Source organism: Somniosus microcephalus, chromosome 3 (assembly GCF_052327205.1).
Source record: "Somniosus microcephalus isolate GS21.2 chromosome 3, FLI_Smic_1.0, whole genome shotgun sequence".
Lineage (NCBI taxonomy): Eukaryota > Metazoa > Chordata > Chondrichthyes > Squaliformes > Somniosidae > Somniosus > Somniosus microcephalus.
Genome location: NC_140989.1, coordinates 78,246,555 through 78,264,495, shown reverse-complemented (window position 1 = coordinate 78,264,495; position 17,941 = coordinate 78,246,555). Strand labels below are relative to the sequence as shown.

The following is a 17,941-nucleotide window of genomic DNA, read 5'->3' as shown; positions in this document are numbered from 1 at the left end:
TGGAATTCCCCCCTAAACTTCTCTGCCTCTCTTTCTCTCCTCCTTGGCTACCTCTTTGACCAAGCTTTTGATCACCTGTCCTAATTTCCCCTTTTTTGGCTCAGTGTTAATTTTTGTCTGATTACACTCCCGTGAAGCACCTTGGGATATTTTACTACGTTAAAGGCGCTATATAAATGCAAGTTGTTGTTGTTATAGGTCAAGGAGAAAGAGGTAGATAGGTCAAGAAGACAGAGAAAGATCAGGGTCAGAGAGAAAGAGAAAAATGGAGTAGCGGTCTGAGGCACAGAATGAGAGACATACACAGAGAGAGTGACAGAGTGCTCACCATGAACAAAGCAACAAGAGAAAATATATAATTTGGGATAATTTTAACTTGGGCACAGGGAAATTTGGTGACTACACAAAAGTAGAAAGTTTGGCAGAGTGAAGAGCAGAGGAAAAACTGGGGTTCTTTACATTTAAAGAAAGAAAGTCGGTGACGAAGATATCGGAAAGAAGTGTTAAAAATTATGAGGGGTGTTGTAAGGTCAAATCGGCAAGAACTATTTCCACTGGTCAGTAAGTTGGCAAGTCGAAAACATAAATTTAAGATCATAGGAACAGCAGTAGGCCATTCAGCACCTAGAGCCCGTTCCACCATTTAATGAAATCATGGCTGATCTGTACCTCAACTCTATTTACTCGCCTTTACTTGATTTCCCTTGACACCCTTACCTAACAAAAATCTATTGATCTGTCTTGAAAGTTTCTACTGATCCTGCATCCACAACCTTTTGGATGGAGGGGGGGGGGGGGGGGGGGAAAGTTCAAAGTTTTCACTACACATTGGGTGAAAAAGTGCTTCTTGATTTCACTCCTGAATGGCCTAGCTCTAATTTTAAGATCATGCCCCCTTGTTCTGGATTCCCCAACCAGAGGAAATAATTTCTCTGCATCTACCCTATCGGGTCCTTTTATCATCTCGATGAGATCATCTCTCAATCTTAAATCAGTAAATGAATGAAGGGGGAGATTTTTTTATGCAGAGGGTTGTTACAGCATGGAATGACCTACCAGAAACCATGCTGAAAACAGATCAATAAATAGCTTTTAAAAATGAAGTGGACTTTTAAAACAAAAGAAAAAATGTAAAAGTCTTTGGGCAAAGGGCAGAGGAATGGGATGACGTGAATAGCTCTTTCAGAGCAACAGATCAAATTGCCTTCTCTGCTGTAAATTTTTATGACTAACAGACTTCAGGAGGACACACAGATTAAAAGAATGAGCAGACAGGTGGCAGATGCAACTTATTGCAGCGAGAAGTGTTGAATGATGCACATTGGAAGGGAATATATATGGGAGTATACATTTGATGGAAAGGTGCTGAAGGATGTGGAGAAACAGAGCCACCTATTGGTGCAAATGCATAATACCTTGAAAGAGCCAGTGCAGATAGATAAAGCCAAAAAAAAGCCTAAAGTATTTTGGGCTTTATAAATAAGAGTACAAGAACAGAGAGGGTATGATTAGACTGCAGTTAAGATACTCTGTGCAATTTTGGGCAACCATTATAGAAAGAACATGAAAGCTGCGAGAGAGCATACAGTGTAGATTCACCAGAATGATTCCTGGGATGAGAAATTAGTTACGAGGAGTGAATGGAGATTCTGTGATTATGCACACTGGAGCAGAGAAGGCTAAAAAGAGGTTTACTAAAATGATGAAGGGCTTTGATAGGAAAAGAATATTTCCTCTGCTTGTGGAGTTAGTGACAAGAGGTCATTCATTTATAATTGACTCCGAGAGAGGGTTAAAAGCGGAGGTAAACCTGGCTGGGGATGCTTCGCCCTAAAGAGGTGTAATTTTACAACATGACAGAAGGCATGAACCTGAACTTACGAGTTCAGGTAATTACCCTAGGTGCAAGCCAAACCCTTGACATATTTGAAGTCTTGTAGATTCTGTTTAAAAACAGATCCACCTATCCTTGTCTTGTCAAAATAAAAAGGGAATTTCCTTTTTCCAGCATCCTGGAATTTGCTCCTTTCCCTTCTCTCTGATTTAATTGCAGGGCCTAAGGCCCACTCCTTCTGGGCACCTCTCAAAATTGGCACTCTTCTGGGGTTGAGAGGGGAAAATGCGCTGGAAGGGCCTGTTATACACCCCTCCTGCCTCATTAGCAAGTCATCCTTTTCCTCGAGTCTGCTGAAAAGACAAACAATCTGCCACCCGGTTCCCTGGGGAAATCTCAGAGCAACGCAAAAGGGGTGGCGATACAATCTCTCAGGTGTCCACCCCTTTTCCCTGTCCTTTGCATCTGGGAACTAATCAGCATTCAATTATAAATTACAAAATAAGTAACAGTGTTAGATTAATGTCCTATTATGCTGCAAGGGGTCTGTTCGGAATTTGTAATTTTCCCAATTCTTCTGTTGCATTACGGTGTCCTACTGACGAAGCTTAGTTCAAGAATCCAAATATTTTATCAACCATCCTCCAAGTGACAAATGTGTCAGGACAAATAGCCTCCAGACACTATAAGATCCCAAAGATTCTTAGCTGTTGGATTAACCAGACTAGAAGAGACTGCCAGTAAGGGGTAAGGATAAGGAAACCCCTCTCGAACAACAGGGGAAACCCACAGGAGTACGACAAAGGCATACAAAAAACAACACCCATAAATATTCAATTAACCTTTTTCTTCCCTTTCCTCCTAACGGAGGTCTGAGCAAAGCTCAGTAACTTTGCCTATGTAACTATGATTGTACTTCAAAAGTAATTCATAGGATGTCCCAAATTGCTTCACAACCAAAGGATTAGGAAGCTACATTATAAATACAAGTTTGTTATTTTTTCCTGTAAACCATTGGCCAGACGTCTACCCTACTAGTTTCGCTAACGTTCTAAAGCCAGAAGAGTACAGAGTTATGCCAGAGATATTGGCCTAGAAATTCGGTAGCCCCCGAAAACAGGTGCGGGGATTGCGATGTGATAGGAACCCGCGTCCGTTCGGAGGACTGCACGCAGCACGTAAAATTCGTGCTGCCTGCTACTTTGCATAATTGTAGCATTCAGTTGAGCGCTGAACATGCTGCTGTATGCTCAGCAGAGGGCCCAAGTTTGTGCGAGGATAACTCCAATTAAAGTTAGCCTGCACAACTTAAAGGCAATCTGCATCTCTTAAAGAGTTCTGCCTGCAACAGGTGGAGGAAGTGATTGTGAAGGCTGCTATCAGAAAAACAAGACTGAGTAATGGCTCAATAGGCCAGGGAAAGGGCTCCAAGATTTTCCGATGCAGCACTAGAGGCGTTGGTCCAGGAGGTCAACTCCAAGAAAGAGGTTCTCTTCCCACAGGGGGCCAGGAGGCCCGCCAGACAACAGATGAGAGTGCAGTGGGAGCAGATAGCCAACATTGTAGCCCCGAGGATGTGGACTCAGTGCAGGAAGAAGTTTAATGACCTCATGTGTAATCAAGGTCAGTGAGAATTCATCTTCAAATGTCATAGCCCACCATCTGCACCACCAGCCTCACACACTGCTCAAATGTACCACACCAGCATCATTCAACTACCAACAATCTCTACCAAACAAGATTCATACCTCACATTCATAGCTTCACCTCACCCATACGCATTTGCCATTGCTGCAAGACTCACACCCACACTGTCAGCTATTCAACTATAACAGGCACATCACCTAAACACATTAAACCACACTCACTGACACAATTCCCTTTCTCTTGCAGGAAAAGGTGGCACATAACTGCAGGCAGCAGAGCTTAACTGCTGGGGGACAGGTTCATCTGCATCAACTCACCCCCTTGGAGGTAACGGTGTTGGCCATTCTTGGCAGGGGCATGGCTCAGCCCATGGCCAGCAGCGGGGCTGAAGGAATTCAGATTGTTTGAAGACCAGGACCTCAAACCCGGCACTAAGCTCATGGTCTACAGAGCAGCAGTGATACCCGCCCTGCTGTATGCCTCAGAGACAGGGATCATGTACAGCGGGCACCTCAAAGCACTGGAGAGGTACCACCAAAGCTGCCTCCGCAAGAGCCTGCAAATCCATTAGCAGGATAGGCGCACCAATGTCAGTGTTCTCGCTCAGGCCAACATCCCCAGCATTGAAGCTTGGACCACGCTCGATCAGCTCCGATGGACGGGTCACACTGTCCGCATGCCCGATACGAGACTCCCAAAACAAGCGCTCTACTCGGAGCTCCAACACGGCAAGATAGCCCCAGGTGGGCAGAGGAAACGCTTCAAGGACACCCTCAAAGCCTCCTTGAAAAAGAGCAACATCCCCACGGACACCTGGGAATCCCCGGCCCAAGACCGCACAAAGTAGAGGAGAAGCATCCGGGAAGGTGCCGAACACCTAAAGTCTCTTCGCCGGGAGCAAGCGGAAGCCAAGCACCCCACCCACCCGCCCCTTCAACGACCGTCTACCCCACCTGTGACAGAGACTGTAGGTACCGCATTGGACTCATCAGTCACCTGAGAACTTATTTTTAATGAGGAAGCAAGTCATCCTCGGTTCCGAGGGACTGCCTAAGAGAGAAGAGAAGTGAAGGAATTCAAGATGCCGGTATCCTCATACAATATCCTCCTTCTCACATCCCACTTCTGATACAATCTGCACATGGTGTAAGCATGGAGCTATTACTTCCCGCCTCCACCGCCCCCCCCGCCCACACCTCACCACAATCTTACCCTTGTGCCTTTCTCATTTCAAACACCAAAGAATTGTATCCTGCCCAGCCAGTGGTCGAAGAACAAGAGGGAAAGGAGAGTCCAGAAGAAGAAACATTGTCACTCAATTTCACACTCCCAGCCACCAGCTCAGATACGGACACACCGTACTTTAGAGGCTAGGTTAGACGTGGGATCTGCACGTGGTGAGACAACAGGCACGAGTGGCCTGCAGCCAGGGCAGGGGGAAAGGGCGGCCTACCGAAGAAGGCTGATGGGTATGCACAATGACATGCTTGGTGCAATGGCAGGCCTGCCAGAAATAAATGTAATGTCAAGGAGCATGGAGTAGTCCAGCTCCAGCCTTGCACATGGCTTTGGGCAGAGCTTGGAGCCCATCCTTTCCAGCGTGGAAGGGCTGGGTGTTGTGTATGTAACCGTTTACCTTTAAGGGAACTATAGAATGTAACCGTTCGCCTTTAAGAGCACTACTTTAGGGTGGCACTATCTATTGGCTCATGTATACTGTAATACCGATAGTGACCACACCAGTATATAAGGGTTGTGATACGTTAACTAGGGCAGAATCGCCCGAGCCTCTGAATAGTAAAGACGTGTTTTATTTTGTTAACAGTGGAGTCTGTGATTATTTATAATACAACCCACAGACTTAACATTGGCGACGAGTCAGGATTCGAACCCTGCGGCAGTTGTTCCACGGCGGCTTCGTCCGAAGACAGGACGTTGAAGAGAGGTTTCAATCCTCACCAGTCTGGAACCGACAGGCTGGAAGCGACAGGCATTAGGACCCTGAAGCCTCCATAACCTCGTGGGTAAGCCGCAGCGTTGGCTGCAAAGACAGGGCGATCGCAATCCCTGATAAGAGCCGCGGTGAAACGCGCGAGCGGGTAAGCCAGAGCCCGGGAGGGAGCGAGCAAGAGCCGCGCGAGCGGGTGAGCCAGAGGCCGGGGGCCGCTTTCAAGTGCGAGGCGCAGCCGGGCCATCGATCGCATCCGCTGATAAGGCCCGCACTCGGGCTGAAAGTCAGCGTCGGGGAACGGGTGATAACCGCCATTGAAGTGGGCGGAGAGCGCCGAGAAGCGCGGGAAAACCGCCATCGAAGTGGGCGGGGAGAGCGAGAAGCGCGGGAAAGCCGCCATTTTTCGCGGGGAAACCGCTGAAGAAGAAGGAAGAAGCGGGAAACCGCCATCTTGGAAATTATTAAGAATTTCAGGAAAGTAATAAGATTTTTCAGAAAGGCTGGTGTGTTCTCAAGAGAGGGAAAATAAGTATAAGTACAGCAATACTTGTGGTGTTCTCAAGAAGAGAGAAGAAAATTAATAATAAGTAAAGTAATACTTGTACTGTACTCGAAAAGAGAAGAAGATGCCTAAGCGAGGAAATATTAATGACTTTAATGCTGAAATAGAAGACTGGGCCACGTATGTGGAACGCATAGAAATATATTGCGTAGCCAACGAAATTGAGGATGACAACAAGGCAATAACTTTGTTAAATTCGATGGGAGCAAAAACATACGGGCTTTTGAAACATCTAATAGCACCAGTTAAACCAGTGGACCAGACCTTCGAAGAGATCGTAACAGTGTTGAAGGATCACTTGAACCCCACACCGTTGATGCTGGCTGAACGATTTAAATTTTACGCCAGAACCCAGAGGCAAGATGAAAGCAATGCGGAATACTTAGTCGAACTGCGTAAGCTAGCGAAATACTGCCAGTTTGGAGGGAATTTGACAGAGGCGCTGCGGGACAAGTTCGTATGCGGCTTGGCCAAAGAAGGAACGCAGAAGCGACTTCTGGAAACGACCTCACACTGGACAGGGCTGTCCTCATAGCTTCATCGCACGAAGCCGCAGCGAAAGGGACGGCGGAAATGCAGCTAAAGGCGGCGGCACTCGGGGTGGACCAAATTACAGCAAGCACTCCCAAATGCTACCGTTGTGGAAAGACAACGCACGACCAGAATCAGTGCTGGTTTAAGAACCAAGAGTGCAGGAAATGTGGCAAACTGGGTCACATCGCAAAGGTATGCAGGTCCGGAAAGAAGACCAACAAGCAAAGGAAGCCACCACCACAAGAAAAGTACAACAAGGTGCATCAGGTGGCTGAAAAGAGTTCAGACGAACAAAATTCAGACTCAGACCCAAACAGCCAGGAGTTGGATAGTCTGAGAATCCACAATGTGGGTAAAGTAAATGATCTACAGACGATCTGGGTCACACTAAAAATAGCTGGAGTCCAAGTACGAATGGAGCTGGACACGGGATCAGCTGTATCAGTCATCAACCAAAAGGACTACCACCGACTATTCTCTCACATACCCTTAAGAAATACCAAGTTCGTATTACAGACATACACGGGGCATCGCGTATACCCCATGGGGAAAATAAGAGTCAAGGTGAGAGATAGGGGTAAAGTACACCCAAGAATGAATTTGTACGTACTACCTGAGGGAGGACCACCACTTCTAGGACGGGAGTGGATCAAGAAAATAGACATGGAATGGCACTACCGACAAGCAATGACGAGTGAGGACTCGGTGCAGACAAGCAGCTCAGACTCTGAGCCGGAAGACGATAAGTCCAGCTTATGTATGAAAAACAAGGTTAACATTAACTCACAGACTAAGGTTGGAAAATCGATGGCGTGCATAAAGACAGAGAATTCTGAGTCTGTTCAAGCTACAGACATATGCATTACGGAGGAACACCGGGCTCGAACTCAACGCTATTTCAAAGTACAACAACAATTAGAACAATTAAGTTACCGCCTCGTACAAGAGATGAAAACAATGAAAAAGTTCTATGACACCGAATGGGAGAGTCTGGAAAGACAACAGAACCTACTGGCTCAAGCAGAGAGCGACCATAGAGCCATCGTGACCAATTACCGATCACATCTCCCTGATGATGTTCAGGGGTTAGAATATTTGCATGATCTAGAGATACAGCAGAAGGGCAAATCACGCTGCACTGAGGATTTTGTTCTGCAATTAGAGACGGAGCTAGTGCAGGCAAAGTTAAGAGAAGTTGAATCACAGGGTGCTCTTAAGGAGATGCAGAAACAAATCTTGGACATGGAAAAGAGAAACGCTTCTTTACCTGATGAGAATAATGTGGCCATGTTGCAAGAGGAGCTTATAGGGGCGAAACTGAAAGAAGCTAAGCAAAGGATGTTGGAACTTGAAACGCAGAACCAAATCAGCGGTAATCAGCTATGTCAAGCAGAGAAGGAGTGCAAGGGTCTACATGAGAAGGTGCAATATCTCTCAGCCCAAAATAAGGGACTACTCACTCAGTTAAATGAAAGTAAACGGGAAATGGCTGAGATGGACTGCAAGAATAAAGAAGAGTTGATGGCAGTGAGACTTCGAGGCAGATAGCATAGCAGCCTTGGCTGAACTCCAACAGGAAATTGCGAAAGAAACAAATGAAGAGGAATCTTCAGGAAGCCAGGATTTTATTCCAGTTCTTCTCTACGACTCCTTACAAGCAGAGTGCGAGAAGTTGAAAAAACAGTATGAACAGGCCCAGACTACAATTCTGGAGGGGGTTAACTCAGCAACCTCCGAAAAGCTAGTTTCGTTGGAAGTATATGAGCAACTAAAGGTTGAACATGAGCAAGAAGTCCAAAGGCTGCAGGAAATTCTTGAGGAGCTCAGGGCCAAGACAGACTCATCGGTAGAAGTTCCATACATAGATGAGGATGTAGAGGTGAAAGACATGGCAGAACTCATAAAAATATGGAAGGAAGCCCAAGACAACTATGAGGCAGCCATTACCGAGGTTGACCGACTTGAAGAACAGTTTCAACTGGGAATGGGCCCTGAACATGAGCTAGAGAGCATCGAGGCGCAACTTCTCCAAGCACTGGAAGCCAAAGTACAAGAGGAAGAGAAGATGAAAGCATTGGAGAAAATGATGGATGAAATGGAGGAGTACGCTGAATTACGTCCAGGGGAACAGGAGAATGGGGAAACAGCTACTTCAGTAGAAGGATTAAATAGCCTGATAACGAAATCCCTGAAGGAAGGGAAAGGATTGAACGCACAAATGAGGCCAGGAGGGAAGGAAGGGCAGACATCCGAGGAAGAGCAGGATGAATATGATTGCTTGAAGAAGGGTTTTGACCTGTTGAGTGACACCGAATGTTATGAGGATGTGGTCCGCCCAAATTGTGATGGGAACTCCCAAAGTGCTGAAATCCTGAGGAAGCACTTAAGGTCTAAGGAACATAGAGAGTTGGTGGCGCTACAGATGGCAGCCGGGAAAAGAGCTCGGAGAGTTTCAAAAAGGCAGAAAAGAAAAAGAAGAAGCAGAAAATAATAACTGTTTAAAATATTATTACTTCTACTACCTCAGTCCGAACACTACGAAAGGTGCTAAATTTGTAAAATAAATCCAGGGACATTATCAAGACAGCCAGTGGGTTGTATAAGTCCGCACTGCTGGTTCAACAGGACGAAAGTACAAGCTGTTAAAAAAAAAGCTATTGAGGATGCTGTCTGGAACGAATTAATACCAGAGACTGAATTTATGAACTGTTCCCACAGAGACTGAACCTGATTCCACTGAGAGTATGTTTGTAAACTGTTATATGACGTTGACTCCATTGAGAGTATATCTGTAAATTGTTATATGACGTTGACTCCATCGAGAGTATATCTGCAAACTGTTTATATAAAGTTGAAGATTGTATGTTTAACGGGATTCTGTAAGTAATAAGCTAGGAAGGGAGGAGTGTTGTGTATGTAACCGTTTACCTTTAAGGGAACTATAGAATGTAACCGTTCGCCTTTAAGAGCACTACTTTAGGGTGGCACTATCTATTGGCTCATGTATACTGTAATACCGATAGTGACCACACCAGTATATAAGGGTTGTGATACGTTAACTAGGGCAGAATCGCCCGAGCCTCTGAATAGTAAAGACGTGTTTTATTTTGTTAACAGTGGAGTCTGTGATTATTTATAATACAACCCACAGACTTAACACTGGGCAGATCCATTAATGCACTTGTGGGCCCAACCATCATGCAGCATCTAATGGCCGAAGTCTCAGCTTCTATTGCAGCATAAGCACATATCACCCAATGTCTGAGTGCTGCAATGGAAGCTCAGACTGAAGTCATGCAAGCACAGACTGCTGCCATCATAGCTGGGTTTACCAGAGTTGAAAGGGGCTTGCAGGGTGTCACAGCAGCCCAGCAGTCTGTACTCCAGCAGATTACAAGGATTGCCAAGGACCCCCTGGGGAGTGGCAATGGATCAGTGGAGGCCAACCCTGCTGTCCTCTCTAAGGGTGACAGCATTAGTCCTCCCACCACTGCCACTCCACCAGTGCCCTTGCTGTTTCCTGTCAGCCAGCCATCCTAGACTGCTGCCGCCCATGCAGAGGTGGTGCAGTCTAAAGCCGAGCCTTCTAGGCCCAGAGCTGCTCGAGGTCGTCCTGCAAGCCCATCTGTAGTCTCCCCCACTGAAAGTCAGTAGCCTTCCACCAGCCATGTTGCAGCCACTGAGGTAGTACTGCACAGGAGCACTAGGATAGGCAAAGGCACACGCAAGACAGTCACTAAGGGACATTTGGATGTACTATTGGATGGATATATGGATAAAGTTTGATTGGAAAGTTTGCTTTGTGGTGGCTTTTATTTCAGCATTGTGGCCAAGATGATGCAGTAATGGTCAGTAACAGAGGGAAGGTAAGGTCTTGGACTAATGTTGAATGTGGAAAAGGGGCTGGGTTCAATCGTACCGCAGGCAGATGATTCAATCCTGGATATCCCGGCCAGAAAGGGGCTGCCTGAGTTGCCTCCTTCCTTCTGCTTCCGCCTCCTTTTCCTGCTCCTGAGCTGGTGGCCGCATCCCTGGTGGCAAGGGCTGTGCCCTCATGATGGCCAGGTTGTGGAGGATACAGCAGACCACGACGAATTGGGGCACATGCTCTGGTGAGTAATGTAGGGCTCCTCCAGAGCGATCCAGGCAGCAGAAGCATTGTTTAAGGATGCCAATGGTCTGCTCTATGATGTTTTGTGCGACAGGATGCTGCCCATGTGCGGTTGGGCTGCGGAGTGGAGTCATGAGCCAGGTAGTCAAGGGATAGCCCTTGTTGCCGAGTAGGCACCCTCTGGTTTGTCTTGGTGGCTCAAAGACTGAGGGAACAGCATACTGCCGCAGAATAAAAGCATCATGATTGCTGCCAGAATAATGGGCATTCACCATCATGATGTACTAAGCATGGTCGTACATCAACTGCACATTCAACGAGTGGTAACCTTTGCGGTTGCGGTACATCTCAGCATTTACATATAGCGTCAGCAAAGTCACACGCATGCAATCAATGGCGCCCTGCACCATGAGGAAGTCCACTATCCTAGCAAAGCCACATGCATGCTCCATCTGCTTCTCTCTGGTCAGAGGTTAGGAGACGGCGTTAGCTCCAGCGATGATGACAAAAATGGCAGCGCTGGCGTCAAATCAGTGTTGCACGTTGATTGACGTCACGATCTGCATACTTACCATACTTCTAGTGCACGCTCCCAACAGCCGCCCTAACCAAAATGGCGCCCAGCACGGCCCGCACCAGAAGTCTGTGCGCACCGTTCGGAAGTCATTTTGGTCCCAATTCAGCACCCATAGCACCCAAACAACGGGCGCTATGGAACTGAATTTCTAGGCCATTCGTTTTTGAACATTTTTAAAAAATTGTTTTGGCTAGCACTGTTGCCTCACAGCACCAGGGACCCGGGTTCAAATCCGGCCTCGGGTGACTGTCTGTGTGCAAACTCCACATTCTCCCCGTGTTTGCGTGGGTTTCCTCCGGGTGCTCCAGTTTCCTCCCACAGTCCAAAGATGTGCGGGTTAGGTTGATTGGCCATGATAAAAATTGACCCTTAGTGTTAGGGGGATTAAATACGTGGGGTTACAGGGATAGGGCTTGGGTGGGATGGCTGTCGGTGTAGGGACCGGGTGCTAGGGTTTGGATGATCAGCCATGATCTCGTTGAATGGCGGAGCAGGCTCGAAGGGCCGAATGGCCTACTCCTGCTCCTATCTTCTATGTTTCTATGCTGCCTTGTTTTTCAGTAAATTGAGTTCATTGTACTAAAAATTAAGGTTTCTGAAACACATAAAAATCACATAATTCACAAGTAGTATTGGGTTGGATAATTTTGAAATGTCATTAAAATTTCGATCTGGAGGCCAGTTCCAGTCTCAGATTTTAGCACCTTCAAACTTTAACCGTCTCCTCCATTTTTCTGCCAGTCTCTCCTACCCACTTTCTACTTAATTTCCTTCCATTTTGGAGCTGCTCTCCCTCCTCTTTGCTATTTCACTGCCTCACTGAGATGATCTTTCTATATTATCCTGCACATTCAACTTTATTTTTTTTTAAACAACAAAAGGTATTCACAGGGTGTTAAATCCATTAACTACTTCCTTATGATAGAAGTTATGTTAAACATTTATAAAACACTGGTTAGGCCTCAGCTGAAGTATTGTGTCCAATTCTGGGGACTATGCTATAGGAAGAATATCAAGCCTTAGAGGGTACAGAGGAGATTTACTAGAATGGTACCAGGGGTGAAAGACTTCAGTTACATGGAGAGACAAGAGAAACTGGGGTTGTTCCCCTTAGAGTAGAGAAGGTTATGGGGAGATTTGATAGAAGTGTTCAAAATCATGAAGAGTTTTGATAAGAATAAAAAAGGAGAAACTGTTTCCAGTGGCAGAAGGATCGGTAACCAGACGACACAGATTTAAGGTAATTGGCAAAAGAACCAGAGGCGACATGAAGAAAAAAAAATTACGCAGTGGGTCATGATGATCTGGAATGCACTGCCTGAAAGGGTGGTGGAAGCAGATTCAATAATAGCTTTCAAAAAGGAAACTGGATAAATACTTGAAGTTAAAGTTTTGCAGGGCTATGGGGAAAGAGCAGGGCAGTGGGACTAATTGAATAGCCTTTCAAAGAGCCAGCACAGGTGCAATGGGCCAAATGGTCTCCTTCTGTGGTGTATCATTCTATGTTAGCACACCTGACTCTTGACTTTCACTAATTCTTCCCTATTCTGGAATGGTCCTATAGAAGGGTCTCATTTATTGTCTAGTTTCTAGTTCTGATAAAGTGTCTGTACCCAAAATCCTAAGTTATCCTTTTGTCTTTACAGATGCTAAGATACTGACAGATCTGCTACATATTTTTAATATGTGCCCTACTGTAAGAATGTACAAGGTGTTGAACAATTACATTATTAATTTTTTAAAGGTCAGACCCATTTATGTTTGCTTACTCCTCCCCATTGTTAAACCAGCACATATATATCTTATATATCAAGAAAATAATTAACAAAATACATATTTCATCTCCTATTTATTTTAAGCTATTTTTTCCCAGTGTGGGAAGGAAACCTTCCACCAAGCTGCTCTATAAAACTGGCCGCTAAAAGGTTTGCACAAGTCACAAATTGATTTGCCTTCTTCTCTTCTCCCCTAAAGGAACATTCAAGTTTAAGAATAGGAATTAATGAATGTGAATGGGAATACATCTACCAGTCCACTGCATTACTGAGGATCTATAGCAGGTGTCCCTTTCCTCCTTACCACCCCCCCAACCTAATTTTCTCTTTAATCCTTCCCTCCTTAAATCAGTTACTTATGTTTGGGTATAACTCGACAGGCACAAGCCTCCGGACTTTCCTGAGTGACAATTTTTCCAAATGTGAATTTCAACTTAAGCATCATCTGGGTATTTGAAAGTGATGGTCAAAAGCCAAGTCCAACCCTGTTCTTACCTGACGGCCACATCTATGCACGTTTTCAGTGTGGGTGAATGAACAGCGATGAGCGAGAACCCTGTCTGATTCATAACCCTTCCTTAGGCCAGGGATACAGAGGGAAATTGCCCTTTCCTCTTTCCTGTTGCCCTGGTTGAGATCACCATGAAATGCATTAAACCACTGGGAAGATGTACAGGCATGCGCTTAATTGAACTACTTACATCTGCATCCAACTGTTTCAGTTCCTTAAGGATGTTGGGAAATCGGAATCCCCACTGCAACAATGGCTGACTGCAATGTCTATACAAGTGATCATTGTCCTCCAACAAATCCTGAGACAGAATATTGTACGACATCACTGAAAAATCAAAAACTTCCTCCTGTTTTCCATTTGAAGTTCCTTTTGATTCACTAGTATCTTGGCTGCTCTTGTACAATGAAGTAAAATCTTCCCATTTTCTATGTATTGCCCCTACTGGAAAGAGATTAGAAATGAGAAAAACTAAATTTAAGTATTCTACAGCATAATTACATAGCAGTGTTACGTGCTAATTTTTCGTTGAGACCCTTGTTCTCACATAGTATCTTAATGGCCACACTCAAGAATGCTCCAACTTGCTGTACCACAGAGTGATGAAATTTTAGGTACGTCAAACGATGAACCTGTGGCTTCAGGCATATTGCAATGGGTACTGAAGGCCAAGCATTTCCCATTTCCCACAGAGGGGGAAAAGGGAAACAAATAGCCACCTTGCACACATACCTCTTAGCAAGCAGCAACTGAATGCACCAATAAAGGCTTGGGAGCAGATCTCCTCTTTGATGAAGAAGGCAAGTGTTGCAGGGGAAGAAATGGAGAAGATTTTTAAAATATATAAAAACTAGTATGCTCGCTTGTGGTGTTCCTCATTGGTATTCTGATATCTGGAGCCAGTTTTGGATGAACTGCAGCAGCCTAAATGTAAAAGTAGCTTGGTAATACAGTAAATTTACTGAAGTACTATCACACAACCGACAAGGTAAAAATATCATATACATTACTGATACTGAAAGATACAAGTCTCAGATAGCTCTGTAATACTATTTAACAAACACTTTAGAAAACTTAAGGTGGCAGTACTGTAACTGTTTTGAGAATAAGAGATTTTGGTGAGGAAACAAAACAGCTATGCACATCATGGAATATATATTGTTTTGCCCTAGCTCCCTGGGTGGAGTTGCACTATTTGCTTAATATACAAGTGCTTCATTTATTTATTGTTCTCTCCTCAAAAATCTACTCCCCCCTCCCCTCCCTCAGTCATTTGCCATGTTCCAGTCCGAGCTGACTGCAGTTTCAATGTCCATGTCAGCATCAAAGCACCTCACCTACTCCCGTCCTGGCAGAAACATCAGTCCCGTCCAGTGACAAAAGAAACCTAGTCCCTTAGTGCAGAATCTTTATTTAAATGGTTTTAACTGTAAAAAACACTAGTTGAGGTTTCTCTCCCTCATCCACCCCACCCCCCACAGGAGCAAGGAGTAAATCTCAAACTGATGCAACACGCATAGAATTTGTCAACAGAAGCTAGAAATCCCCAGCACCAGTTGAAATTTCAAAGCAGAACACGAAGTATGAGCAGCTCATGGGTTTCTTGAAGATAGAGATCATCCACGTGGCTGCCTCTGCTACTGTTGTCACTGACTACATCAATGCCGTCATTGCTAGCTTCCCTTCTTCATCCCTCCATAAATTTAAATTTGTGCAAAACTCTGCTATATGTATCTATTCCATACGAAGTCTCATTTGTCCATCAACCCTGTCCTCACTGGCTTCCCCTCCCCAGTGTATTAAATTACAATCCTCATCTTTGTCTAAAAATCTTTCCATGGCCTTTACCCGCCCCCAACTCCAGACCCTCCCCCAGCTCTACACCACTCCCAAGTGCTCCATCCATTTGATTCAATGTTTAATTCATTATCCCCTCCCCCATCCCTTGATCCCACCACTGGTGATGCAGCCTTCAGAAGAATTGGTCTTGCTCTTTGGAACTCTCCTGACAGTGCTCTGCCTTAAAATACCGCCACAAAATCTATTTTTTCAATCATATCTCCTAAAAGTTCTCTTCCTGGCTTGGCCTCCACTTCCAATGTGTATCTGTGAACTGTCTTGGGATATTATGTTAAAAGCTTTAAATTTAAATGGCATATATGCTTGTGTAACACCAAGTCTCAATACCATCCTTTCTGGGGCATCTGTAGCACATGTAAAGCTATTCCTCCAAATTTCCAACCAGGTACAGCTTACAACTTTTTGGAGATTCCTCATGTGTACCTCCCTACAGGGCACAGCTACAGATATATGAGCTGACAAGAAAACCAAAGACTATCCTAAGATAAAACTGATCTATAGAATTCACTGAGGTTTGGCAGTATCCTTCAATCACAGCCTGGGAAGATTCTCCAGGTCTGGAGCCAATATAGAAAGTCCAGTATTCAGGACATTAACCATGAGATGCCTGAAGGGAATCTAAAAATGTGGACAACCTAGGTTGCAGGATATGCTCATAGGGTACTAGCCATGACTCACAGATCATGCTACTAACACGTTTGTCTTCCCAGGGCTACACAATTTTAGACAGTTGCTAGGTTTAGCCAAGCCTTTTTCTATGAATATTTATTGTCACTACGTGAAAATGCACAAATTCAAGATTAGATACAGGCATGCCATGATACTGCAGCAAGTGATGGTACATGCATTAGGTACCAAGCATATGTTGCATGGAATTCTGCTCAACTGCATGGTATAGTTATGTTCAGCTGAGAACTGCAGCACCAACTTCTCTATTTACCCTTGGATGGCACTGACATTTTTGGTAGTTAGAAGAAGAATCTCAGAGACTTCAAACACAAAGTCAGCAAATTAATTGCGGCATCCTTATTACAGAAACAATTATACCTTAGCTAAATAGCCTTACGGTATGGGGCGGAGTAAAAATGTCTACCCAAACAACAAATTGGGTGCTTTTACTCCCATTACATTGTGGAACTCAATAAATTGGAGTACTCCACCGCATACTGGACCTTAGGAAGTCAAATTTATTCCGAAACTAGTTCAAGATGGTCTTATACCCCACCTCACATCACCCAAGTAATACACTCTAGGGATTGGTAGCAACAAAGACTTGTAAGTGCTTGCTTTGACATCCAGTCAACACAGTTCATCCGCCTTCATTTACAAGTCATCATCTACCAGTGTAAGATCTATCAGAACTCCAACATATTCACAATGTGGTTTTCAGTAGTTACTGCGCATTTATGGATGCAGCATTCCACTTGCATGCATATTTGGATGACTAGTTAGTCAGATGGTTGAAACAGCGCTCAGCACCTTCCCAGAGTTTCATAATCACAACGCAAAACCTCAGGGCCTCATGTAGAACACATTGTTGGGACACGATTTTGTTTGATCCAAAGGAAAGAGCTCTCAGATGCACTAGCTATAAATATGGCCAGGATCAATTTGCATCATGAGTGTGATCTTCTCTCATAGCTGGAGGTGGGGAAGGAGGAGAAAAAGATCAGATTCTACTTCCCGAATCAGCATACTCACAATTGACATGATTCTTGAACACCAACAACCATTTAGGACAAGATCTCCCATCAGTGGTAGCTGATACTTTTCTTGATACCGCTGATACTGTCTCTTAACCTCTCCTGCCTTCTATCCTATCACAGACCTTCCCTTTTGTTCTTTCATCCCCTCCCCCCTTGGGTGGGCGTGTGTGCTGTGAGGAGGATGCCGAGAAACTCCAGGATGATTTGGACAGGTTGGGTGATTGGGCAAAAGCATGGCAGATGCAATATAACGTGGATAAATGCGAGGTTATCCACTTTGGTGGCAAAAACAGGAAGGCAGATTATCTGAATGGCAATAGATTGGGAGAAGGGGAAGTGCAACGAGACCTGGGTGTCCATGTACACCAGTCACTGAAGGTAAGCATGCAGGTGCAGCAGGCGGTTAAGAAGGCAAATGGTATGTTGGCCTTCGTAGCGAGAGGGTTTGAGTACAGGAACAAGAATGTCTTGCTGCAGTTATACAGGGCCTTGGTGAGACCACATCTTGAGTATTGCGTGCAGTTTTGGTCGCCTTATCTGAGGAAGGATGTTCTTGCCATGGAAGGAGTTCAGCGAAGATTCACCAGGCTGATACCTGGGATGGCAGGAATGACGTATGAGGAGAGATTGGGTCGATTGGGCTTGTACTCGCTGGAGTTTAGAAGAATGAGAGGGGATCTCATTGAAACTTATAAAATTCTGACAGGATTGGACAGACTAGATGCAGGAAGGATGTTCCCGATGGTCGGGGAGTCCAGAACCAGGGGTCACAGTCTAAGGATAGGGGGTAGGCCATTTAGGACAGAAATGAGGAGGAATTTCTTCACCCAGAGAGTGGTGAACCTGTGGAATTCTCTACCACAGAAGGCAGTA

The 17,941-nt window shown here is 45.1% G+C and overlaps 1 protein-coding gene across 7 annotated transcripts in view; it reads right to left on the bottom strand.

The window, feature by feature from the left end:
- The window catches only part of angel2 (angel homolog 2 (Drosophila)), a 65,799-nt gene that overhangs the window by 34,331 nt on the left and 13,527 nt on the right, over positions 1-17,941 (bottom strand). For all 7 annotated transcript variants that reach the window (XM_085981226.1, XM_085981228.1, XM_085981223.1 and 4 more), the window contains one exon: positions 13,693-13,946. In XM_085981226.1, the coding sequence (XP_085837352.1) occupies positions 13,693-13,946 (254 nt within the window). The remainder of the gene's footprint in view (positions 1-13,692; positions 13,947-17,941) is intronic.